The following is a 25,998-nucleotide window of genomic DNA, read 5'->3' on the forward strand; positions in this document are numbered from 1 at the left end:
CTTCCGGCCCCTGTGCCGCGGCCGCGCGGGCTGAGCGCCGTCCCCCCGTGGCGACTCTATAGCCCGCGCTTCCGGCCGCGCGACTTCCGCTCGGCGGCTCGTTGGTGGGTGGTTCCGTCGCCCTCGCTGCCTCGCCGCTCGCGCTGGGCCGCTCGCGCCCTCCGGTGCCGCCCGGTACGGTCCGGTCGCGCGCGGCCCGGCTGCCGCCGCACCCGCCGCCGCCCCTCCGCGCAGGGCCGCCGCGCAGGGGGCCGGGTCCGCCGGCGGAGGCCGCCGCGGCGCCATGGGCGCCTACCTGTCGCAGCCCAACACGGTGAAGAGCTCGGGGGACGGGGCCGGGCTCGGGCCGCGCCCGCTCCACTTCGGCTTCAGCGCCATGCAGGGCTGGCGTGTCTCCATGGAGGTGAGCGGGGCACCGGGCGCGGGCCCCGGGGGAGGCCCGGTGGCCCCGGGCTGCCGCGGAGCCCCCGGAACTGCGGCTCTAGCTGCGAGCCTGGCGGGGAGGCTTCCTTCTCTCCCGGCCCTTTCTCGGTGTCCTGCGCTGTCAGGCAGGCGGCGCGGCGGCCCCGCCGGCGCCCACCGGAGGGACGGGGGGGGGGGGCGGCGGGCGGTCACTCCCTCCCTCCCGCGGGCGCGAGGCGCTGAGGCCGCGGTGCCCGCGCCGTCGGAGCGGGGAGGGGCTGCCTCTCCGGTGCTACCGTGGCCTTGCCGGAATGCCCGTAGGCTGTCGCTTGTCCCGGCTCCCACGGTGACCTGCTGGAGAGTCACCCCGCTTCGTGGGGGCGCCGCGGGGTTTCTCGTCGGGGGCTCTCCCGGCACGTACAGCCCGAGAAATCCTGGCAGGGAATGAGAGACTTGGGTTAAAAAGTGGCAGAAAGGACAAGTGTAGTGCTTGCGATGAAGCGCCGAATTAAAGTAAATGAAAAATCTCAGGCAAACTCCCTGCTTTTCTTTCCAGGCAGAAATGAAGTATCAGTCTCTCTCTGTTTTCTCTTTGCCGGTTTTTATTTTTTTTTCTAGGCAAACTTATTGGGGGAATTTTCATTGCTGCTCTCAGTCTCCTGTAGCCAGTCCTGGCTTTACCATCCTATCAGCTATGCTTGTTATGGGGCAAATGAATTATCGCAAGATAACCATCTGGCTGCAGGAGCCAGGTGTTTGCCCGTGCTCCTCCCAGTGGGGGAGTCTGTTGGAACTACTTTGTAAAGCTGCTTGTATAAGGGCAATGTCGAGCTGCTGGGACTACTCTGCCTTGCCAGCGGTTGCTTGTTCTTTGAATTTAACACTCTCTGTGAGTACCATTAATGTGCTGGTTTATGTTCCCTTCCAGGCAGCCAGCAAACAAGCTAAATTAGATAAGGATTAATATTGGTCCCTGCAGCCCCCCCCCCCAGGGTACATCATCTCTGAACATGGTAAAGCAGCTTTCTTGTTTGTAGCCGTAGCCCTTTGGCTAGTTTGGAGAGGATGTCCCATTCAGACTGTCGGGGATTGATTTTTTGCAAATACTATTTCATGAGCCATGCTATCAGATACTTTACTGCTACTGAAATGTTACAGCAGTCTTACTGGTGACAAAACAGTGACCAGGTGTTTCCTCTTTTCTGTGTGCATCAGAGCTTTGTGAAACCGTGGGCTCTAGTTTCCAGGGTAGAAGAGACAGGAGAATTGGTGCTTGTGCTCTTAAGATACACTCAGAGTATGTGTGTGTTTAGGTGACTGTGACCGATAGTGTCTCAGCTAGTCCATCCTGGTGACCTCTGGAGGGGTGAAATGGTGGCACAGAGACATTACTGGAACACTTGAGGTGATGTGCAGTATAATCTCTGCAACGCGATTAGCTCCTGTAAGATGCTGAATGCAGGCAGCATTCTGGCATCCTTGGTGCACAGAAGCTGAAAGTGTTTTGAGGAGACAGGCTTGGATGAGGGAGAGCAGAGAGTTGCCCCTATTTGTAATGCTGGTGGGCTAAAGTAGCCCTCCCACAGGTGGGACTCATACCTATGAGGACATTGGCTCATAATTTCACTTATTTGAAGTCTGTTCTTGCTGCTGTTGACCTTTACGGAAACTGGATGAGGCCCAGAGCTCGTAGCTGTGTTTTCTTCACTAGCCAACATCTTTGGCTTATCTCCCTGCCGGCAGAAGCAATACTGAGGACATTGGTGTAGACATGGTTTAGCTGTGTTATCACAAGAAATGAGAAGACAGCAGGATTGCTTGTGTTACAAGTTGAACCTGCTGCAAATTGCTTCTAAATCTGTGGTGGGAGAGAAACATGTATTGTTTCACATACAGCTGAGCAGAATTTGACAGTTCTGTTGCACTTTCTTGCATTCCAGTGCCATGTGTTGTTCTCTGTGTCTTGTCCTGTGTTTTTTCCTTTTCTTCATGTTTGATTTTACTTTCGCTCTTCTGTAAGGCTTGGAGAAAGTTCTGAGCAAATGTTTACACTTAAGGCTTTAGTTATGTGTTATGTTAGTGAAGCCAGTCAGAGTGTGTACAAGTGGTAGGACACAGGTATTTTAGGGTAGCAGAAATTTGTGTAAAGGAGTTGTCTGTTGCCTTTAACTTATGTTTTAGGAGCCCCCAAGTGAGGTAGGTATACAGGGCTCTGAAGAAATACTATAATAAAAATCCATTCTTAGTCCAGAGAGGTTGCTTTGTGAATAAGGAAATGTTTTGGGCGGATGAGGAACCCAAAGGATAAGGTTACAAAATAATAGTGTTAGGTACCATGAACAAATAAGGAAAGAGAAAAAGACGGCTTTATGGTACAGAGAGGAGTGTTCTGGGATACAGTGAAAGGTGCAGGAGGCACTTTGGAGGTAGTTGAATGTGGCCTCTCTGAGCTCTTTGGTGCTGTTCTGACTGTATCTCCAAGATGAGGCACCAACAACCTCTGTGTGCAGCTTCATTTCACTCCTGGGCTCAGAAAAAAAGTCCGTGCTTCAAAAAATGCAAGAATTTGGTTCAAAATATGGAGGTTTGTCACATTAACTCTCAGTTTTAACTTGTTTGCTAATTTCAACTGAATTTGATGTTTGATGTTTCAAACATGCTGGTTTTCAGTACTGCTATAGTAACCACTGATGCAGCTGGGGCAGACCTAGAATCATGCCACCCTTGAGGGGAAGGCTAGATAGCAGAAAGCTGGCACCCAGGCTTTGTGAACTCTTGCTTGGTCTGAAGAGCATGAGATCATGGTTACTTGGAGGACAGTCGCTGCAGACACCTTACCAGGCCTGGAAGCAGGGATGGAGACTTGTAACTGACAGCCTCTTGTGCTGGCAACACAAGGCGGTCTTAGTGGTCAAGCAGATGCTCTCTGAACTGCTCTTAGAGTTGAAAATGCCAGGGGCTGGTGTGCAGCCCGGCTTGCAGAGCCACTAGCACTTCTGCTCAGAGCAGTGTAGAGCAAGCGCTGTGTGCACTATGGGGGCTGAACTGTCTCCTACCAGCATGTGCTGGCCTTGTTTGTCTGCCCTCCTTGACTGCAGCACCCTGGTCCAGGGTCAGGACAAGTTGCAGTGAGTGCTCTACAAATGGAGCAGAGAGACTGTTTTTGCTGCCAATATTGGGTTTCCTCCCCAGCAGCATTTGCATTACTTGCTCTAATTAAACTGCTGTTTAGTCACCTGGGACTTATCCCAGCTACTTTGTTGTGGTTTTGCTGTCTCACTAGCTTCTGTAAATACTCCGAACAGTGAGCATAAAAAGTGGTTCTTTGCTTATTCTTATTTTTATTTGCTATCTCCAGTGAGCTCTCTGGTTAAATTTCCTACGTTGTAATTCAGAGTCATTTTTTAAATTTTGAACTAAGATTGTAATTTGCCTGTTCAGACACTGTTTTCATCACAGTGTCAGGAGTTTCATTGCACTAAGTGCTGCATAAACCCAGAACCTCTCTTTTTGTGTTTTCCTTAGCACTTGATAGAAATTGCAGGGGAATGGAGTTCTCTTCTTATAAGATTGTGGGACTCCAGAGAGTGAAGAGCTTTTATCCAAGGAGTCCTACAATAAAAAAGTAGAAGAGCTCAACAGTTGCTTGGCTGTGCAGCATGTGTAGCTCTGTGTGTACACAGAAATTTTGGATTATGGCTGGCAATATGGACACATGCAAATCTTTGAGCCAGCTGTCTTGGAGTAAGCACAGTGTTTTGGGGCAACTGTAACACATTTAACTTTAAGGTGATGAACCTGAATCACAGCAAAGAGACTAGATCACTTTGTTTAAAATATCACTATTGTTCTTGAACAAAAGCATGTGGGGTGCAGTCAGGCTGTAAGTTGGTAGGTTAGAGCTTGAACTTTAAGGAATGTTAGGAGATTAGTTGGGCAGAGGGAGGGTTTAAGAGAAAGATTCAGTTCTAAGCTTTGCATTGGAATAGCCAAGTTCGGTTTGCTTACCCATAGGGTGAAAGAGGTCAGGCATCTGGCTGTAAAATCTGGGTGGTGCCTTCTTCAAAGTCTGCTGTTCTTGTGAGACCTTGTGGAGAGAGAGGTTGCTCAACGTATATAGCTTATATGTTGTTGATCTTTGTAGTTTGGGAGCATGCACAGAGAAAGGCTGGATGCAGTTTGATATTTAAGCCCAAAATACCCCTGGGACGCACCTTCCCTCCAGTTTGCCCCTGAGATTTGCAGGGTTTCTGGACAGTTGCCAGAACCAAGATGTATGTCTTACCTTACGAAGTGATACCTGGGTTTGTACTTTGGTTTTTGCACTGTTAGGTCACTGGTTGCTTGTCCTTTGCTTCACTGCTTAAAAGACACTTGAGAGAAGCCAGTCTCTTTGCCTTGCTTGTCAGATAGCTGTTCCTGAGGCCAGCAGTGCCTTCCTGGAGCATCCCACATGGCAAGAAGAGCAGGAAGGAGCCTTTGTCCCAAGAGATAGTTTTCCAGCCCAGTTATTTGTTCTCACTGGATGTGGTAGTCCTGTGTCCTGCAAGGCTGCCTTTCATCGAGCTGTTCAGATAGACAACTGTTGCTGTCTGTGACCATATTCACCAGGACAAGCAAAGGCAAAGCTGCGGTTGGTTGAAGGCATGAGGTCAGGAGGCTCCATATTTGACCTTCTGGCTTTGTCAGTGCATCAGAGTGGCTTTCAGTTTGCATGGCTCTTGTTTGGCAAGAACTGGCGAAGAGAGCATCTGTGGGAATGCCCGGACTCCATGGGTGACCCTGAGCCAGTTGCTTTTGTCTGTGTGGGGGAAGTTGCCAGTGCATCGGTGCTACTATAACTTGTATTTCTGTAGTTACGCTCAGCTAGACAGCCCTCAGCCTAGGTAGCAGTTTGTGCAGTAGAGCCCAGCTTGCTGCCTCATGTTCTTTAAGGACTGTGAGCTACTACAGTAACACAGGCATTACAAGTACCGTGAGCAGAGGGATTTGATTATGGCTTGAGCTTGGCCATATCTGGAGGAGTTGTACTGAGGATCTGAAGGGGTTTCCAGTACAATGTCATGGTGACAAGGCTGCGCTACTGCTCTAGCACAGAGAGCATCATAATGTTAAAGATCCGTGCCCCCTCTTTGAAGATGAGTGCTCGCCAGGTAAGCTTTTGCAAATGTGAGAGGAGGCTTTCTTACTGTTCTTGCTCTCCCTCCAGACTTGAGAATCCCTGTGTCAGTGCTCATAGCCTCCCTAGTCCTTTCTTCCAATTCTCTGCAAGGGTCTAGTGCAATACATGTCATTCCAGACTTTTTCTCTCTCTTTCAGGATGCACACAACTGCATACCCGAGCTGGACAGTGAAACAGCCATGTTCTCAGTCTACGATGGACACGGAGGTAACTGCATCCACTGTTCTCTCCAGAGTCCTTCGGTGTGGCTCTTCTAGGCTGCTCAGCGGCTGCTGGAGCAAGCATCTATCTATCATTAGAAATTTTGCTCCTTCTTAGGAAGCATTTTCTTTGATAGATACCAATGACTAAGGTTCTGAAAGTTTCTTAGGGTTTTTGGAAGGAAGGTTAGTCATGGGTTGATACAAAATTGAAATGAGATTTGCATTTCCATCTTCTAAAACTTTTAAGAATGGCAATTTTCTTGGTGAATAAGCAGACGGGATAGTCACAGAAGAGTGGCAGTAAGAAAAACTACATGAGATTGGACCAAAGATCTGACTCTAGTCGGTATGTTCTGGTGGTTGCCAGTACTGGTTGCCCAAGGAAAGAGTGAAAAAACAGAACAGGCAGATCCATTGCCTGACGTATCTTTACAGCTTCCATTCCCCACTTAAGGGCTCCCTGAGCTAGAGGTTGCAGCCATTCGATCTTATAGACACACTCAAGTCTTCTTGATGAACTAACTCTTCATGAATTTGTCTAATTGCATTTTAAACCAGGTTTATATGTTTGGTGATTATTTGCATAGGATGTTTTGTATAGAACTTTATTACTTGAAAAAAGACTTTTATCTAAATCTGCTGCCTGATACTTTCACTGCAATATCCCCAACACTTATGAGAAATTAGCGAATAATCACTCCGTTAGCACTTTTCACTTTCATAATTTTGGACTCTATGTGCTTTCTTCCAGTCCCTAGACTTGTCTCTAGTCATACAGCTGAATCTGTATTATTTAATAACAGCAGCACCCATTTTCCAGCCCTGAGGTCAATTGGCACAGTCTGGCCACGCTGATGCTATTAAGCTGTCTTAGCATTCAACATAGTGTGGCTGCATCCAAACTGACTGTTGGTCCCTGGTTCCTACTAGATCCTGAACTGTGTCCAGAAATTACAAGAGTGCTAACTAACATGCCAAAATTGCACCATGGATCATTCTAGTAATTTTTAGCATAGGTGATGAAATGCCTTGGGCCATGGAACTCATTAGCCTACTGTTGTTGGATATAGCCAAGGATTCCAAACATTCTGTTGTATCACAGCTCTGATTATATTTTTCCTTTTTTTTTTGGACATAGTCTAGCTCTGCAATATGCTTTTAGTTAGGCTGACTAGAACTGCCTATAGCTTTCAAGTTAAAGATATACTGTGAATTTATTGTGACATAAGTTTTATTCTCAGTTGCTTTCCTAACACTTCCTAACAACGTGTTAGCTGTTTTGATGCAAATAAACGGTAAGCTGACATTTTTAGAACTCTGTCCCCAGTTTCTTCCAGATCTTTCCTAAATGGTAATAGATGGCTTTGAGTCCATCCAATGTGCATATGGAGGTTCGTTGTCTTTTCTTTTTTTCATGTTCTTGTCTTTGTCAGTGAGAAATTTAATCTGCCAATATCATGCAAAAGCACAAGATCCTGCTGTAAAATTTTGCAAATTACTTTAGTTTTTATCATTCTGAATGACCCATCACTTGTTTTCCAGATTATTTATGTAGATGTTGAACAACTTAAGTCTTCAAGGAATGCTCCCAGTAGCCGTCCTCCATTTTGAAAACTGTCTGCTTCTATCGAACCTTACTTCTTTTCCCATGGCAGCTTAGTATGTAAAACATTTGATGATTTATTTGAAAGTTTTTTGAAAATCTATATGGAGTAGATCAACTAAACTACCTATTTCCTCCTGCTCATTGACTCTTCGAAAAAACATTGACCAGTTTGTGATATTCTCTGCTGTATATTTAACCCCTGCCCATTCTACCGTATGTATCCATGTATATGCTAATTCTATTTATTACAATTGCTACTGTTTGCTGTGTTCACATACCATATATGCTGATCTGTAGTGTTGTGAACCCAGTTTCCATCACTCTCTGAGGCTTTTTACTTTATTTTGTGGTATGATATGTATGCCTTTCATTTCTCTGACAATGGAGCAGATTCAAGTGGAAGGTTACGTACTGCAGGTCATGATTTCTCATTTTCCTTTAGAACCGAGTTACCTAATTCTGCCAGTTTGTAAATAAGAGTTCAAGACCTTTTTTTTTTGCAATAGTCATTATTAAAAAGGTCAGCCTGAGTAGGTAGCTGACTAGTAGTTCTTCAAAAGATATGGTCTCAGTCTGAAGCATTTAGATTGAATGTTTTGAAATTATTTTCCTCCTGAACATCATCTTAGAGTGTGCAGAGACCTGGGTGGAGCAGCTGCTGATATCCTGAAGATTATCTTTGATAAGTGTCAGCTAGCAAAAACTGATCAAGAATGAATAATATCAAACTGATCTATTCTTCAAGATCCATGTGTTAGTTTCTCAGCTAACAGGAAGGTCTATTTCATGTGCTGGGTTTTAGAAAGACTTTTGACACTCTTATGACATTCCCATTAGTGTAGGACATGACATAATGTGTTGTTTTGGGTTTTTTTGAAATACAATAGGAAAGATTCAAGGTAGACATTAGGGAAAGGCATTAATCAGAATGGCAAAGCACTGGCATGGTTTTCTAACCTTTGTTTTAGATTTCCAGTGACTGAATCTCTACAGCTCTTCCTAGACAAACCCTATCAGGAAGGATACAGATATAGTTGAACCTGACTGAAGATCAACTTTTGTCCATCCTTACTTTTGTATGATTTTATTGATGCATTAGTTCTTTAGTTTTAAACAATTTCTCAGGTCTGTCCCATATAAAAGAAGTTTTTAGGGTGGGAACCTCGCTAAGCTTTATTAGCTGCCAGTGCAAAGAATGAATTTAGCTTTTCTTTTATACCTTGCTCATCTATCAGCCTTAAACTCTCCAGTAAGCTTCCTGCTCCAGGGAGGTTGGGAAAAGTTTTTATTATTGTGTTCCTTGAAAAAGGGTTGGGTTTTTTGGTCGGGTTTTGTTTTGTTTTTTTCATATTTGGCTTTCCATTTCACTCATCAGTTTTTCTTTTATGTTTTCCCCCTGTGGACAAGACTTCCAGTTTTTGAAAGATGCTACTGGTTTTTTGCCTTCCCCAGTTGCCTTTTTACTTGCCCAGGCCTCCCTACTCCCAAATCTTGGAGAATGATATACAAGTACTCTGCACCTCTAGTATGGTGTTTCTGATCAACCTCTCTTGCTATCTACACATGCTTTATCCTTTTAGCTGTTTCTTTTCATTTCCTTTTAATAAGTGTCTTCATTTATACATAGCTCCCCCTTTTCAGAGGTCAACATTGTCATAGAGAGGTTTTCTTTTTGCTCTTACCAAGGTGTTTAATTTGAATACAGCAAGCCCTGTTGTAATTTTTTTCCAGTTTGTATGCAGAGCGATGGATCTCTTGCCCTGTCCTTGGTCATCTCGCCTTCTGATCTGCCTTAGCATTCTGCCTCCCTGTCATTGTCTCAGGGTGGGAGTTAACACTTTGGTCTTAAATTTTTTCTTTTCCTGTTTTGGCATAGTATTCCAATCCATAGGAATTCTGTGATATTTGTTGTTAGCTAGTTTATTTGTTATTTGACTCTAAGCTTTCTTTATTTTATATTCAAATGGTGTGTATGTGTCTAAATACAGATCAAATCTTGGAGTAGGATCTACTTTCAGCCTTGTGAAGATGAGGTAGGATGGGTTTCTGCATGTACATCCACTGAAAAAGATTTGATCTAGGAACCTGTATCTCTGGAGGCCTTTTTCTTGCCTAGGTTTCTGCCCTGAGGCTGCTGCCCGTTCTTGTCTTCACATGTCATATTCAAGCCTGTGCTCCTGGAGATAGAGAAATCATACTGCTGTGAGAATCCAGCTGGGTCTTAGGTACTCTGGAGCTAGCCTTGCCTGAAATGCCGAGATAAATTTCCTTTGTTCCATATTTCATCTGAATGTGACTCCTGCTTTTAAAACTGAATCAGATGTGGGTTTTGGCGGTGGCATCTAGCCATGCAGAAATATGCTCTGATACCTGAACTTTCCCATGTATGCTTTCACCTTTTTGTGTGGTCTTTCAGGCATCCTGAAAACTCCACATGCTCTCTTGCAAACAAAAGTGGTCTCTTTTTATAATTTTGTAGGAACATAAAAGTACACACTCTGGAGAATCATCCAGATATTTACTTTTTCACTGACTTCAGTGTTACACGTTATATATTTTACTCTAGCCTCCTGAAGACCTTTCTACTACTGCATCTGTGACACATTAAGCAGAAAATGCAGCTGAAGTTTTTAGCTGGATGCTACTCCTCTAGAAAACATTAATAAAATGATTCATGGAGACTTGAGAGTTTTACAGTGTGTTTCACACTGGAGATGTGGAAGATGTGATCCTGGATTCATTGTTAGTGATGTATTATGGTTATATGTGAGTAATTGTGTAAGTGTTCAGGCCCTGAAGCTTTTGAAGTCCCTGACAGCTGAAGGCACTCCACACCCATGGGTACCAGGGCCTGCTTTTGTACCTCTGCTTCTCTTCTGTCCTGCTTCTCGGGGAAGTGTGAAGAAGTGGAAATTGTATTTGGTGAGGTTTTCTTTTCCCTGCTGTCCTAAAACTGTCAGCACCAGGACTCCTGTTGCAGTTCAAAATGCACCTCAGAGTGTGTAGAGCCTTGTCTGGAAGCTACAAGCAACCGACTTCATTCCTCCCACTGGGGAGATAGTCCTGTAGTCTTGCCCACCTTGGTGAGGGGAAAAGCCTGTGTGGCAGTTCCTCACGTTTACCTTGCTGTGCTATATTGTACTCATGCACTCATCCTTCTCTTGCTTGAACAAAATTGTTTGTTTTCTGGGTGCTTGCATCTTTGGAAAATTCATTCCATTTTACTGCTTTGCAGGTCAGTTTTATGCTTCAAAGAGCACTTCCCAACTTTTACCATTTTGCTGGAAATGTCTCAAATGCTTGTTACAGTTGAGGGCAACCAGGACCATTTGCTGTAGGTCTGCTTAGGAAACTATACAGCCCTGGGCACTTACTTCTTTGCTGACAGATACTTTGAGGCTTTTAGTCACTTTTGATACCCAGGTGAGCATGAGTGTTTTGGGAATATTTTATCCTGGTGGATTGTCTGTTGCTTCTCTATACAGCCATAATAAGAGCATAAATTTGTGTGTATAGCACAGTAACTGCAGAAGTGAGGGAAATTTTAATTTTGAGACAATGCTGTAGTAGGTGAGGCACCATTGAAGAAAAGCAGCGAGTGGCTGTAAAAGGAGCGGAGAAGTCTTTTGAGAACTTCATGGTCTGTCCTGGGAGTCACTGTTACTCCATTGCAACTGCTGTCTCTCTGATTGTTGGTCTCCTCCCTAATTCTGTGCCACAGGCTAGGAGTACCATGGGGCTGAATCTTGTGATCCCTAGTGGAACTGGCAGGGAAGGACCTTCATGAAGAGCAGGACTGAGGTGTCTAAATCAGCTTTCATAATTAGCTGGCTCTTCAGCCCTGCTGCTGATGCCCTCATCCCCGCCCTCAGAGGGAGGGTGCTTGATATTTAATGAAGACAAGACCTTGACAAAAGGTGGTGGGTGGGCTGATTTTGGCATAAGTGTAAGCAAAGCCAGGAGTATGTTACATAATGAACTGAAAGGAGTCGTTTAGCGTCCACTGCGTAGTTACTCTGGTTGCACCCAGGCTAAAGTGCAGAAGGGCTCCCTCGCCACAGCTGGCCCTGGTATGCAGAGCCCACTTGGTGTGCGAGTCAGGACCTGGAGTGAAGTAGAGGCTTCTCTATTGCACTCTTACAAAGGCTTTGTCAGTGAGAAAAATCTGGTGGGTTTCTTGCTGCGACGGGTCCAGAAGTGCTGAGATGGAATATTTTAGTACATCCGTCTGCATGTAGAAGATAAATTCCTTCAGCCAGTTCAGTTTCTCTGGCCACTGTGGCAGCAATGTGCTTTGAGTTACTGACTCAGCTTATAAAACCCATTAGATCTCACTGGGACTACTGTGCAAGCAGCTAGATCTCAGGTCTGTGTGCTGGGCTGATAGCTGCCTCCTGTGCACCAAAGGGGGACGCACCTGTTAGATCTGAGGACTCATTTTGATGGATCATCTTCCGCAGCTGGAGGACTCCAAAGGAGAATCTTTGTTTTCTAGATGTTCTGGTTAAAACACTGTAAGCAAGCACCTTTGTATCCTGAGCAAGGGAGACAGGGTACTGCCACGACCAGCTCTGCTCACAGAGGGTGGCCTGGTTTGAGGGTGAACTGCAGCCAATGAAGAGAGAAGTCTAGGAGACTGGCAAAAGGGTCCTGTGCAAAGCCTCATCAGTTTGCAGCAGAAATGTCTTTTGTGACATCTGTGCTGGAGCTGCATGGGAAGCAGCAAAAGTTTCTTGTCTTCTGTGGCACCTACAAATTCTCTTACAGTAATTTGTCTTTGGGTAGCCACAGTCAGGCACATCAGACATTCCCAGATCACTATTTAATCTCAATGTCCCTGTTTCAAAGAAATGGCTTGTTTAACTGCCAAAGCTTTTCATATTGGGGCTGGCTTCCTGTTTCTGTGGTGACAGAGCAAGATCTTTCTCTATTGCATTGCTTTGCGCGGTGCTGCCAGGCTTGTGGAACGCATCTTCTTGCAGTCTGTGTTCCAGCCCCATGCCTTGCCTGCTTACAGGGGACATACTGGGGCCAAGGCTGCAAACCTGTCGGTAGCTTTCTCAGATCAAGCTACTTGTTGCTGTGAAGAAAATCTCTTGTCCCTAGCTGTGGCAGAAAGATTGCAATGTTCGGTCATCTTTTCCATCTGGTGGGTGATCAGGTGTCCACACTGGTATTATTAGATCTGTCAGCTGCTTCCAGTAGCACAGATTGCACAGAGCTGCTGCCTCATCTGCAGACCCTGCTGGGTAGGGAAGGGGGTGCCTTTTGGTCGCGCTCTCTCCCTTTCTGATCTCAGTGGGTAGCTGTGGCCAGTGCTCTTCTGCCAGAACAGTTACCTGGTACAAGTGATGCAGGCTTTTACCCACCCCACTCCTGTTTAGCGTTTGTGTGAGACCATCAGGGAAGCCTCTGAAGAGCTGCAGGGCACAGCATGGCTTGCGTGCAGGCGACCCACCTGTGTGTCTGTCATACGCTCTGGATGATGCAGTTCAGTGCCCCAGAGAGTGTCAAAATGAGATGAGGAAGAGATGTCAGTGCCATTATGCTGGTCCAGATTGGGCAGGCAGGAGTGATTGCAGGTTGGAAGAGAAACTGGAGAAGATTGCAGCTGCCCCCTGTGATGACAGCAGTCGTGTCAGCAGCCCGCTGGGCCTGTTCCCTGTCCTGTAGTTCCTGATTTTAGGATTTCCTGCAGTTTTCCTAGTTTTTCTCCTCCTCAGAATGCTGAGGCACGCTCAGTGCACCGCCTTGCTTACTGGTCAAGCCTTTATGTGGGAGTGCATCACCGTCACATCTAGGTCTCAACTAAGGTGCTGGCCAAGTCCTGGAACTCGCCTGGAACAGCCCTGCCCATGGCAGAGCCCTGTGTCCCCGCAGCAAACTGCTCCGGCTGCCTTTGGGCCAGGCTGGTCCGCTCGATCCCTGTCGTACAAGCGAGGACGTAGCAGCTGTCGGTGTTCTCTGCAAGTGCTTCAGGGCTACTGTTTTATGGCCTGCTAGTTTACGCTCTAAGTAAAAGCAGCCTAAATAAAAGGACGTACATAGTGTGCTCCTGGCCTGTTGTTCCAGTACCATCTCGTAGAGCATTCAGATCCGCTGGGTGGTTTTCTGCCATGGTCCAAGGCTGTGCACACATTTTCCTTGGTGGCCATACCTCTCTGAGTAGCCCCTGCTCACTCCCCCCAGTTCATCAAGTGATCTGGAAGACCTATCACTGTCATTATTCACCACTCCCTCCATCTATAATTTTCTCATAGAAATTTTGTTTTATTTTGGCTCTTTAATAGAAATGTTACAGTATCATCTGGAGACAGTCCTTCAAGACTGCATATAAACACATCTTCCCATGTGATTCTTTGTTCATCTCATAACTGGTAGTTGGCAGTTCTTTAATCTATTCAGCATGTGCTGTCTTGAAAGTTTAACTTTTTAAGCAAAGTGCTGTCTTATATACATATATGCAAGTTATATACCCTATCTAAATCTGTTACATCAGCATGCTTATTTTTATCAGGCAAAATCATAGTATTTTAAGAGCAGATGTTGAGTTGGATTGGCAAGATCTGCTTCCATAAGCCCATGTCAATGGACATTGTCAGTCCTCTTCATTTGAGATCCTGTAAGGGCCAGCCAGTCTTTTTTTTTCTTTTCTGCCATTTTTCTGTCATTGTCAGGTCACCTTGGCATTCCCTTTTAAGTTCTCATTAAAATGCTTGATCTCTCTTAGATTATTTTTCTGTGATCTTCCTTTTTTTTTCTCCCCTCTTCCTCCCACTCTGCATTTTTGAGAGCACAGTCAGAATAGAGCTTAGTCTCTTTGTTGTCTAGAGCCACAGCATTGAACTTTTTGCAGCGCTATTTTAACAGCAACCATTTTGCAAGGTTTCAGTTCTTTGTCAATGGCCACTTGATCCCTTCTCTGCAGGCACATTTGAAAAGTCCTTTGTCTGCTGTTTGTTTCTTTCTCTCAAATCTCACCACCTTTTCTCTTCCCACTATGTTCCCTCTGCCTCTCCTTTTGCTCAGCTGATGGCTAGCTACTTCCCACCCTTCTCATACTTTCCCCTCAATTCCCCTGCTCCCCTTTCCTTCACAGAGCTTTGCTCTTGTGTGCGTTACTTCTCTTTGTGCCCAGCTACCTGCACGGCCTCTGTTTGGCTGGAAGAATGGGAGGGAAGCTGGGATGTGCTAGCAGGGAGATCAAGAGTTGAGTGGCTGTTACAGCTCTGCTGTAAAAACCTTCTTTCTGTAGCCAGGAGGAAGGAGCACATGCGGCTCTCTTGCCTTTACCTATAGCAAAGTTGGCAGTATGTGGAGAGTCTCTCGAGCGCTATGCTCAGCCCACTTACACTACTCCTCCTTTGCCCTGTGATAGAGAAGGGCTCATCCAGCACAGTCTTAAGCATGCTCTTGGACCCTGTGGCTGGACCCCTCCACCTGCCTGCAGTCCGCCCTGCTCCCCTCTCTGCCACCCTTCTGTGGCTGTCGTTTAGTTTGTTTCTCAGTTTCTAGCTCTAATTTTTCTTTCTCATGACCTATGCCCAACATCATTCTTTGCCTCTCATATAAAAACCTAAATTACTAGATTGATCTCTTGGAAGTCTCACTATTCTTTCTGGTCCCCCTTGCCAAGATGAACTACAGAAATTCACAGTCCCTCACCGTTTAATCTTCTTCCTCTCTTAATAGCACCTTCATGATCACGAAAAATATCTCCTGTGCTCTGTTGCATACTTGACAGTATTAATTACTGAGCTGCTGGAGTGCTTCCAGCTTTTAAAAAATCTTTCATCTGCTCTAGGAGTGGGTGCTTGGTTTGTGTTGTTGACTGTCAATCCAAGTTATCCTCTGTGCTCTCGGCAGCCTGGTGTTCTGGCCACCGTTCACTCATGCCATGCACACACGCACACCTTCCTGTACCAAGATGACCGCTCTGCCGATCAGGACCCCCATCTTCCTGAAGGGCTTATCTCAAGGCTGTGGCATCGTATTTTCGTTGGTCTGGAACACACACTAGAATACATAACACTTGTTGTGCTGCTCGTCAGGTGTCGGTAATGCTCTGAGAAAGAGCTTGCCTTGACCAAAAGCTTCCCTTTTCCCTTGCTTGTTGTTTATACCTGCGCTCACATGTGAAAATAGAGCTTCATAGGTAGGATGGGTGTAAACAGTTGGCCTAAGTGCCAAAATGGGCCTAAGCTCCCTTTCAGGAAGCTTATAGCATTGGCCAAACCTGATGGGTAAGAACTCGTTGAGGTTTGCCAGGGGTCATCAGCAAATCCTGCTGTTCCTAGAGATGCAGCTTGCTGGGAGGTGTGAGAGGGATCCCCTGTGGTCTGTTGCTGCGTGACTTTTCCGTGTCTGTATTAGTTCTGGTTTGTGTCCTAAGATTTGCCTCAGGAATTCAGTTGCTCAGGAGTGCGTTTTGCTTCTGGGAGGACCAGCCTCTTTAAATGATTTCTGCTCTCTTTCAGGAGAAGAAGTTGCCCTATACTGTGCCAAGTATCTTCCGGAGATAATCAAAGACCAGAAGGCCTATAAGGAAGGCAAATTGCAAAAGGTAAGAACCTAGCTCTGTCCTGCAACAAGTAAGCACCAATGCAGAGGAAAGCCCTTGTTTAGGTACCTAATACTTATGTGCAGGGCCCCATCCCTCCAAGGTCTGTCTGCCATGTCTTCCATTTTAATTTCCCTTCCATGTTCCTAGGTGTGTATACCAGGTGTTGATTGTATTTTCGAAGATAAATACTCTGTTTTCCATCTTTCTTTTTTTGTTGTCATGTGTCCCCCCCTTTTTTTTTCCTTTTTTCATTTTCAGACTTGTTCCAGTCAAAGGTGTGGGCTGGTTCTTTGAGTGGTTTTGGTGGGTTGTTTTTTGGGGGGTGGGGGTAGCTTTTGTCAGAGGTGGGAGGTTAGTTCATGTCTTGCTTCCACCAAGCGATCCCCCCGTTGTAAAACTCCCTCATAGTACTAATGCCTGATCTGACATCAGGTATTCTGTGGGTTGGTGCTGGGATCTGTAGCAGTATGGGTGAGGGGAAGGCAGTCCCTCCAGAACTTCCATTTACATCTAGACTGAGGACAGCCTACAAAGCAAACTTGAATCAGTTTGTGGCTCTTGCTCTAGGCTGAAACACCCAAGTATCATGCTTTGCTGATCCCAAGCTGGCTGTGCTCACTGACTACAAGAAGCCTGTCTGCTTGGTAGATAAGAGCCTGCATGCTGAGCCATTCCCCACAGTGGCTTTGAATGCTATCCTGTCCCCAGGCCCCCTGTGGGCTTCATCGAGGCTTGCGACTCAGTGTCCCCTAAGATCCTCCTAGAGAAGCTGTTGAAGTGTGAGCTGGATGAGCAGACGGTGAGGTGCATTGAAAACTGGCTGCCTGGCCAGGCCCAGAGGGTGGTGATCAGTGGCACAAAGTCTAGTTGGAAGCCAGCAACGACCGGGATACCCCAGGGGTCAATACTGGGTCCAGTCTCATTTAACCTCTTCACTAATGATCTGGAGGATGGGGCAGAGTGTACCCTCAGCAAGTTTGCAGGTGACACCGAGCTGGGAGGAGCAGCTGTACACCAGAGGGTCGTGCTGTTCTGTAGTGCAGAGGGATCTGGACAGGCTGGAGACATGGGCTGGCAGGAACCTCATGAAGTTCAGCAAGGGGAAGTGCAAAGTCCTGCCCCTGGGGAGGAATAGCCCCGTAGCACCAGTACCTGCTGGGGGCCACCCAGTTGGAAAGCAGCTCAGCAGAAAAGGCCCCGGCGGTCCTGGTGGACACCGAGTTCACCGTGAACCAGCAATGCGCCCTTGCTGCAAAGGCGACAAATGGCATCCTGGGCTACATTAGGAGGGTTGCCAGGAGGTGGAGGGAGGGGATCCTTCCCCTCTGCTCAGCGCTGATGAGGCCACCCCAGGAGTGCTGGCTCCAGCGCTGGGCTCCCCAGTCCAAGAGGGACAGGGACGGACTGGAGAGAGTCCACCAAGTCCAGCGAGGGGCCACCAAGATGCTGAAGGACTGGAGCATCTCTGCTGTGAGGAAAGGCTGAGGGAGCTGGGACTGCTCAGCCTGGGGCAGAGCAGGCTCAGGGGGTTGAATCCATGTCTATAAATACCCGCAGGGAGGGTGCCAAGAGGATGGAGACAGGCTCTTCCAGTGGTGCCCAGTGCCAGGACCAGAGGCCATGGGCACGAACTGGACCCTGGGAGGGTCCCTCTGGACATCGGGACATGCTCCTCAGTGAGAGGGTGACATGGGCACAGGCTGCCCAGGGAGATGGTGGAGTCTCCATCCTTAGAGCTCTTCAGAAGCCACCTGGACATGTGGCTTCCAGCAACCAGCTCAGGGCAACCAGCTCTGGGTGTCCCTGCTGGAGCAGGGGGTTGGATCAGATGGACCCCAGAAGTCCCTGACAGCCTCAGCCATTCTGTGATTCCATATGGTGTGCATTCTGGAAGAGACTTGATTGTATAGTGTGACACGCAGGCATCCTGTAAGGAAGGCGAAACTGTGCACGTTCTCATGTCTGTGTTCATACGTAGGCCCTGGAAGATGCTTTCTTAGCCATAGATGCCAAGCTCACCACTGAGGAGGTGATTAAAGAGCTCTCTCAGATGGCTGGGCGACCCCAAGATGATGAAGATGAGAAGGAGAAAGTTGCTGATGAAGATGATGGTAAGTCAGATGCCACTGAATAGACAAAACTGCAGCTCCAGGCCAGGGACTGAGCACAGTTGGGCCAGGTCTCCTTTAGCAGAAGGTTTTCTGTCCAAATTTCTCATGTAAATTTCAGCTGGAGTTGAACTGCCACCCGTCAGCACTGTTTATTGCTTTGGGCTGGTGCTGGGGGAATTCTGATTCATTTGGTAGCTTAATCCTATGAATAACAAAACAGACTGTCACAGTTTTCCATAAGGCTTCCTCTGTGGGGTGCAGAGTTCTAGGATGTCAGAAACCTCTGAGAAGCCTCTGGGCTAAGTCGTGAGGTGAAACAGTATGATGCCCAGTGCTTAGCTCTCCCAGGCTGGTGGCAGACACCAGCTGCAGATAGGATTGAAGTAGATTCTGGTCTCTTCAGCAATTCTTTTTCTCACAAAGAAGCAAGTGTGCTTTTCCACCAGCAAATAGTTGCCAGACCATGAAGCCAGCTTAGAAGGTTAATCCCAGGGTAGAATCCTGTGCTGTTCTCAGCTGAATATCTTGTGACCAGACTTCAAGCAGATGTAAAGTGATACTGTCACCTTGAACACGGTGTGTTGGTCTGAAAATGCTGAATTTGTTGGCCCTCATTCTCCAGCTGACAGGGACAAAGTGTTTTTTTGGTTGGTTGGGTGGGTTTTTCTTCTTTTTGCCCTGTACTTTCAGGAGTATTTGGGATATGGGTATTTCTTTTCCTTTTGGGATTAATTAGCAAAGAAAATGATAACCAAGAGGATGTCAATAGGGAAGTGGTGGTCATTGGCTCATAGTTTAGGGAAAGTCATCCTGTTTTCTGTCCAGTGTCCCACTTGGGAGATACTGCATTCACTGCCTAAAACTGTTCTGTCATCTGTTTGTAAAGTGTCTAGATTACAGCTGGTTGGGATCCCTGTAGTGCTAAAGGCCCACAGAGCAACTGCTATAACAAAAACTTCTTGTTCCTGGTTGCAGTATTAATGAACAAATCTGCACATGAAAGTGGTCTGTCTGCTTCCCCCACAGCTTCAGATGAGCCTGCACTCATGAAATATAAGGCTCTTTACCCTCCAACCTTACAGCTAATTTAAATGCTCTGTGCTGCCTACAAGTCAGCCAGATAGCATCAGAGGCCAGAGACACTAGGGTAACTTGCAGACTGCATGCATCAGCTGTGGTTAGAAGCCATTCCCCTGCCATTTGCATATTGTTCATCTGCAGCACCTGGAATCCGTGGGACGGTGCAGGCCTGGCTGTGTTTGCGCCTGCTAGTGATCAGCCTGTTGAGCATTGCTGAAACCTGTCTGCAATAGCAACCTCACTGCTGAACCCAGCATGTGCTGCACAGCTGCTGCTATGGTGATGTATACTGCTTTCTGACCCTCTTTGTCCTTGCTCCCCTCCCCCTTTCCATTTTTAGTGGATAATGAGGAGGCTGCTCTTCTGCATGAAGAAGCCACAATGACCATTGAGGAGCTTCTCACGCGTTATGGACAAAACTGCACCAAGAACCTCAAAAACAAGTCTTTAGCTCCAGCTGGGGAGAACGCTGCAGAGGGGACAGGCAAGCAGCATGATGGGGAGTCAAATATGAATGGAGAGGCTGACCCAGGGGAGCTTACCGACCACAAGGAGAGGAAGAATGGGAAGCCAGATGAAGAAATCACGGGTATTTCCTCCACCTCAGACAAAGCCAGCGCTGGAGGCAACAGCCCTGCTCTGCAGAAGCCTGAACTAGGCAAAGGTGACGAGGCCGTCACCTCTTCTACTGGGGAGGCCGGGCCCTCCTGCTCCTCTACGGGAAAGCCCCAGCGCACAACCAAATCCAAATTTTTTGAGGACAGTGAGGATGAGTCAGATGAGGTTGAGGAAGAGGAGGAAGACAGTGAGGTAGGAAACAGCACTGGGACAGAGTGGCCTTCTGGCTGGGCAGAATGCATTGCTTACTGTGGTACTTGAGCTACGAGCCTCTGGCTCATCCTAGGTGTGTCCTAGGAGTAGGTTTTTCAGACTGATACTTTGAGACCATCTCATGGGAGTGTCGGGGATTGTTTAGATAACCCTGAAGGAAACATACCCTCATCTGTGCAGCGGCCATAATGGATAGCCCTTGGTCTTGCTGCATGCACCATCCCTCCATTCACTGTGGTAGTTGAAACTAGCTGCATCAGGTGTGGGGAAACGTACCAGGTCATCTCACTCTTCTGGGGCAAACTTATCATCTGTCCCCAGGATGGAGGGACAAGCTGTCTGGGGAGGGCACTGTGAGTGTCCTGTGTGACTCCTGGTGATATCTGTCGTTTCTCGTAGGAATGCAGTGAAGATGAGGATGGTTACAGTAGTGAAGAGGCAGAGAATGAAGATGATGAAGATGACACTGAAGAAGCAGAGGAGGATGAGGATGAAGAGGAGGAAATGTTGTTACCAGGCATGGAGGGGAAAGAGGAGGTGCACACCCTGTTCTTGTGTTCTGCAGCATAGTGTGGAGCCAAGGGCACTTGGGGGGGACTCAGCAAGGAGTTATTACCGTTCAGATAAGGATAAAACACCCCTTTTGTTCTTCTGAGGCTGAACACAGCTGCTGCCAGCCTGACTTTATGCAAAAGGCTGAGGGATAGGGCATGGATGTGGGCAGCAGGTTGAGATCAGAAGAGGCTGACCCCACTGCTGGGTTTGCTGTGCTTAGAAACCACTGCGGGGATTGGTATGGAAGGGAGAGTACAGGACAGTAGCAGGACTGGTCTGCTGGCACTGCTGCTCCTGGGCAGAGCATTGCTTTTGCCAGGCCAAGGCTGTGGCTCCTCAGCCCATGGCAGTGCTGGCAGGTGGGCCAGGGACCCAGGATGTCAGGAAAAGGGGACTACAGCTTCCAAGGTGCCAACCTGCTCTCTTCGGAGAGATGTCCTGGCTTGCAATGAGACTTCTGCTTGAGCTGGACCAGGGCTGGAATCAACACATTAGAGCTGAGTTATAGCAGGACATGTTGAACACTGGAGAATCCTGAACCCCTGATGCTTTGTGAGGCTGGAACAGAGGTATTGCTTGACCCTGCCTCTCAATGAACACACTCTTCCTGTGTTTCACACTTCCCTCAGGCTTTTCTCCATTGTTCTGTGTGTGCTTATGGGAAGAAGGGGTGAGACGCAGCACCTTGGGGTTTGGGATGCTGCTGGGCCTGTGGTGGCTAGTGCTGGTTCCCTTATTGACCTGATATGGAGCGAGAGAAAGGGGTCTCAGCAAAACCATTTGTTTCTTGCAGCCTGGCTCTGACAGTGGGACAACTGCTGTTGTGGCGCTTATCCGGGGCAAGCAGCTGATTGTGGCTAACGCTGGAGACTCTCGCTGCGTAGTGTCAGAAGGTGGCAAAGCTGTCGACATGTCATATGACCACAAGCCGGAGGATGAGGTGGAGCTGGCCAGGATAAAGAATGCTGGCGGCAAGGTCACCATGGATGGGAGAGTGAATGGTGGTCTCAACCTCTCCAGGGCAATCGGTGAGCAAGGTGGGGGTGAATGCTGGTGTGCCTGGCCTCAGAGTGCTGTGCTCAGGACATCCACGCTTCCAGCACTTGCCAGCCGCTAAGTTTAAGGAACAGTTTTTAACTGGATGATGAATAGAACCTATTCAATATTTGATGTGGTGAGATTTCAGCCTAATTAGAGAAAATGGCCATGAAACTGGCAGACATCAGTGGAAAGCAACACCTAGCACCTGCCAGGTTCCAGCACAGGACAGAGTGTGTGAATCCTCCGAGGCTGTTGTGCCAACAGCTGGGTTGTCAGAAACCACCTCATATAAACTGTCTCAAAAACAGACTGTTGACTTTTGAACAGGATTTTTTCCTTTTAGGATGCTGTTGAAGGACCTTGGTATGTTGCTTCCTGGGGACCTAATTTTATACCAGTTTGAGCTCATTTGTTCCTGAGCCAGCCTTGCCTTTTAATTGCATGAACTCCATCCCCCTTGCTGCAGTGCTTTAGGCAGCACTGGACTGCTGTTTGTACTCATCTTTTGGTCTCTTACGAGCAGTGTTGAAGTATTTAATGGCTTAGGTGACTGGGCATGTCTGTTAGCAGCCAAACAAGGTCTTGGCCCAATCAATGGCTACAGTGTGAGCAGGTGAGATGCTGGGAGGCATTAAGGAAAGGGTAGTGAATAACACTGAGAACATACTGGGAGATACGCAGAGAACAGAAGGAAATGTCAGCAGCTAAGGGTGTGAGCGGAGAGTACTTGTACAGAAAGACCAAAACCATTGAAATTTTTATCCTAGGGTAAAGAGATAAAAACACATTTAGGATGGAAACTAGGAGTCTGTTTATCTAGGGAGCCATTGGCATTTCCACCTACTATTTTGCGGTGGCCCTGGAAGTCCCTTTCTAGGATTCCACATAAGTCTGCTAGTCAGAGCTGAGGATCAGTTTTCTCCTGTGAGCTTTGGCTACTTAGGGTTTGGGAAGGCCTGAACCCAGCAGCGAGATGTGGGCATTGCATTGAAATATCTGGCCCTGGACAGCCTGAGCTTCTGGAAAATGAGCATCTAGTGTTATCACAGCAAAGCCAAGCTAGTGCTGGGGTGAGCTGCAAATGCTGCTCCAAGACATGGGATAGCTCATCTCATGAGCACTGCTGCAGGATCTTAGCTGGTGTTGTCAGATGCCATGTGCTGTTGGCCTGGTGTTGCCCCAGGAACTAGGGAAGTGGCACTTGGTTTGAGGTGATGAGACGCCGAACTGGCAAAGGCACCTCTTTCCCATTGCATGGTAACAGCGTGTTGGGCTCGCCAAAGCTGATGCCTTGAACATGTGGCAGATTTCTCTCTCTGATGCGCCCACAGCCTGATCTGCTCTGGTTGTGGGAGCACTGCCTCCGATTCTGCTGGGGTTGCTCTTTGGCTGGGCAGTGCTTCTCGCTGTTCAGGGGTAGGCAGCATTGCCAGGGCCCAACCACAGCAAAAGTTGATCCTCCTCTCCACTACAGGTGATCACTTCTACAAGCGGAACAAGAATCTGCCTCCAGAAGAACAGATGATCTCTGCCTTGCCTGACATCAAAGTGCTGACAATAAATGACGACCACGACTTCATGGTCATTGCCTGTGATGGAATCTGGTGAGTAGTGAGGGAGCAGTTGTGCCTCTTGGGCATCACTATTCTGGTCTTTCTCTGGAGCCGGGCTTCATGAAGGCCCAAGGGCCCTGGGTGCTAATCAGCCCTTTTTTCCCCATGACCTCAGAAAGTTAAGTTGGGCCCCTGAGGAACTGTTCTCAGCTGGATGAACGTCACAGTGTGCTGAGCTCTGAACCCTCCTGTTCCTCACTGCATGCAGCCTTGTTCCCATCAGCTCCCTGCCACAGTGAGGCTCTCTCGGGACACTATGGCATGACTGCTCCCTTCACTTGCTCTTCTGACCTCTCTGCTCTGTGCAGGAATGTGATGAGCAGCCAGGAAGTGGTGGATTTCATCCAGTCCAAGATCACCCAAAAGGATGAGAATGGAGTCCTGAGGCCGCTCTCCTCCATTGTAGAAGAGGTAAGGTTCAGAGCGTCACCATCCCTTCAGCACAGTGTCTTTGCATCCAGCTTGGTGCCTGACTCTACCCTGCCTCTCCATCAGACTGGTTTGTTCAGCACTTGGGGTATCTGACAGCACATGGGCTGCAACTCTGGCTGGAACAGGAGCAGAGATGCTTCTGAATTGGGACCCAGTTCCTTTGGCACCCTGACCAGTGTTTCTGACCTCTGGGTTACTGTCAAGCTGAAGGAGTTTCTGTCCACTTTCAGAAAACCAGGGCTGCTGAGGCTGTTTCTGTCCCTTGTCTGGTTGCAAACAGCATATGAGCCCAGTCCGCAGCATTCTGGCCTGGCAGCCCCTAAGCTGCTGTCAGTTGCTAGAATGGGCCTGGTGTCTCAAGTTATTCAAAGTGCTGTGTCTTTGCTCTCTGCTAACCTGTCCTGTCCTGTCCCTCCTCAGCTGCTGGATCAGTGTTTGGCTCCAGACACCTCAGGGGATGGCACCGGCTGTGATAACATGACCTGCATCATTATCAGTTTCAAACCCCGTAATACACACCCACCTGCTGAAAGTGGGAAGCGGAAACTGGAGGACATGGCAGTGCCAGCAGCACCAGCAGAAGAGAATGGCGGTGATAACAACAAGAAGGCCAAGCTGGAATAGCAGGCCTCGCACAGGGACTTTGCTGTGCGTTCACCAGACTCTCGTTTCTTAAACATGCTGAACTCAAGACTCCAAAGTCTTGTCCTTTTTTTAGCCTTAGCAGAGGCCTTGTTTGTCCATGTCCTGGTTGGGGGGTGGGGGGCGGGTCTGGTTAGCAAGGGCATGTCGCACTGTTCATCTGTAACCATTCCAAAGAGGGAGCCGAGGGCAGAGCTGTGCATGGGAGCAGCCACCAGCCACAGCGCAGGAGCCCACTGGAGCTGGCAGCCTGTGAGCACAGAGCCCTATGGTTAGAAGAAGGACGTCCCCCCATTGTCTCCATGTGGTTGTTGCCATTTCTGTGCCTGTGAATTTCTGTTCGGAGGGAAGAACTTTTTCACTGTTGAGGTTTTTTTAATCTGCACCCGATTATTTAAGGCCCTTTCTGTTTTTATTTGTGAAACAATCTGGCTGTGGTGCTGCTGCCACACCTCGTTCTGTTGTACACTTTCAATCAATACTTTTTTCAAACTAAAAGCCCAGAAAACATAGCTGTACTTTTGGTCCTTGGTTCTTTCCTGGAGGAGGGGGCTGAAGAAGGTGGGATGGGGAGGAGAATGTCTGTCTCTGGTGTCTCAGGGCACTGTGGGGGATGCATCTGCAGCTCACAAGAAGCAGCTGGCTTCTGCCATGTGGTTGCAGAGCGCCAGCCCCTGTGGCAGTGCTTGGGGCTGCTGCCTCTCCATTACCTGGAGATGGCTCAACTGAGGACAGTCTGTTGCACACAGAGCAGGAGACAAGCCTTTGGAGGCAGTTTGTGTCTGCTGAAGGGACAGGGGTACCAGTCACCCTCCTGAGCTAACTTGCCCGCAGCATGCTGCACCCCATCTATCTGCGTGCTCTCTTCAAGGTGTGACAAGAGGCAGCTCCTACCTGGTGTGCTGGATGGTGTAAAGCTTGTACAATGTGTGTCAATACTGCAGCTGCTCCTGCAGGAGTGAAGTCTCTGGGCTATAAACCATGGATGGAAAGGTCAGCTGCTATTCCCTGCTGCTGTGCCCCTTCACCTTCCACCTGGCATGGTGTGGAGCACAGGGAAGCACAGATGAGGTTTGCAGGCCCAGTCACCTGGCACAACTTCCTCTAGCTGCTCTGGGGTTCCTCTGTCATGGGGAGTGCCCTTGGCAATGCCTTGCACTGCAAATCTTCCCCCTTCGAAGATGAACTCCACCCTCCTGGTCCTGGCCTGTTGTCTCAGCCTCTGCAGTTCAGTCAGCCCATGCCTCACCAGCCTGGATGGGTGCATCTCGTGTTGTCTTTGAGCCCTTTCCCTGGTGGCCCTGAGCTTAAGCCCCTGTGTCTAGTGGCTCTCCAGTGATCATGTGTCCAGACCTGAACTGTTTTGATCCCTGGATCATCAAAGTTGGGCTCCTGTGGCCCTGCTCGGGGTTGGGAGTTCAGAGCCACAAACACGCAGGTGCTGCAGTTAGACTTGTGGTCAGGCTGACTGTTTCTGCACTCAGAAACCTTCTGGATGAGCTGATGTGTTCCCCTAGAATGGTGCTGCCTGAGCAGGAGAATTTCAATAATTTTTTCCTTTGCAAAAGTGGGTTTCTTCAGGTTTGTCTCACTCTGGCAAAGGGGCAACTTGGTACCTGGTACTTCCTGCTACAAATGTGCTGGCCAAGTTCCCTCCAAACTTTGAATAAACAGACTGAATTATCACAGGAATGAGCAGAATTACTTTCTCCAGTCCTAAAAGCATTTGTTATTTCT

At 48.0% G+C, this 25,998-nt stretch overlaps 1 protein-coding gene across 2 annotated transcripts; it reads left to right on the top strand.

Annotated features, from left to right (window-relative positions):
• Positions 1 to 24,773, top strand: PPM1G (protein phosphatase, Mg2+/Mn2+ dependent 1G). Of its 2 annotated transcripts, none has more exons than XM_072858045.1 (10): positions 1 to 403; positions 5,722 to 5,791; positions 15,871 to 15,956; positions 17,935 to 18,067; positions 19,488 to 19,957; positions 20,378 to 20,515; positions 21,327 to 21,561; positions 23,049 to 23,178; positions 23,496 to 23,598; positions 24,040 to 24,773. In XM_072858045.1, the coding sequence occupies exons 1-10, from the start codon at positions 284 to 286 to the stop codon at positions 24,241 to 24,243; spliced, it is 1,689 nt and encodes a 562-aa protein (XP_072714146.1). In that variant the 5' UTR covers positions 1 to 283; the 3' UTR covers positions 24,244 to 24,773. The 2 variants fall into 2 exon arrangements, with proteins under 2 accessions (XP_072714146.1, XP_072714147.1); XM_072858046.1 differs by lacking the exon at positions 1 to 403 and adding an exon at positions 3,014 to 5,555.
• The last annotated feature ends 1,225 nt before the right edge of the window (positions 24,774 to 25,998 follow it).

This window comes from Ciconia boyciana, chromosome 3 (assembly GCF_034638445.1).
Source record: "Ciconia boyciana chromosome 3, ASM3463844v1, whole genome shotgun sequence".
NCBI classification, from domain to species: domain Eukaryota; kingdom Metazoa; phylum Chordata; class Aves; order Ciconiiformes; family Ciconiidae; genus Ciconia; species Ciconia boyciana.

Excerpts from the sequence above, each read along its gene's own strand:
- PPM1G (XM_072858045.1), top strand. The coding sequence starts at position 284 with ATGGGCGCCTACCTGTCGCAGCCCAACACGGTGAAGAGCTCGGGGGAC. Across the intron at positions 23,179-23,495 it reads ATTGCCTGTGATGGAATCTG|GAATGTGATGAGCAGCCAGG; the intron begins GTGAGTAGTGAG and ends TGCTCTGTGCAG. Across the intron at positions 23,599-24,039 it reads TCTCCTCCATTGTAGAAGAG|CTGCTGGATCAGTGTTTGGC; the intron begins GTAAGGTTCAGA and ends GTCCCTCCTCAG.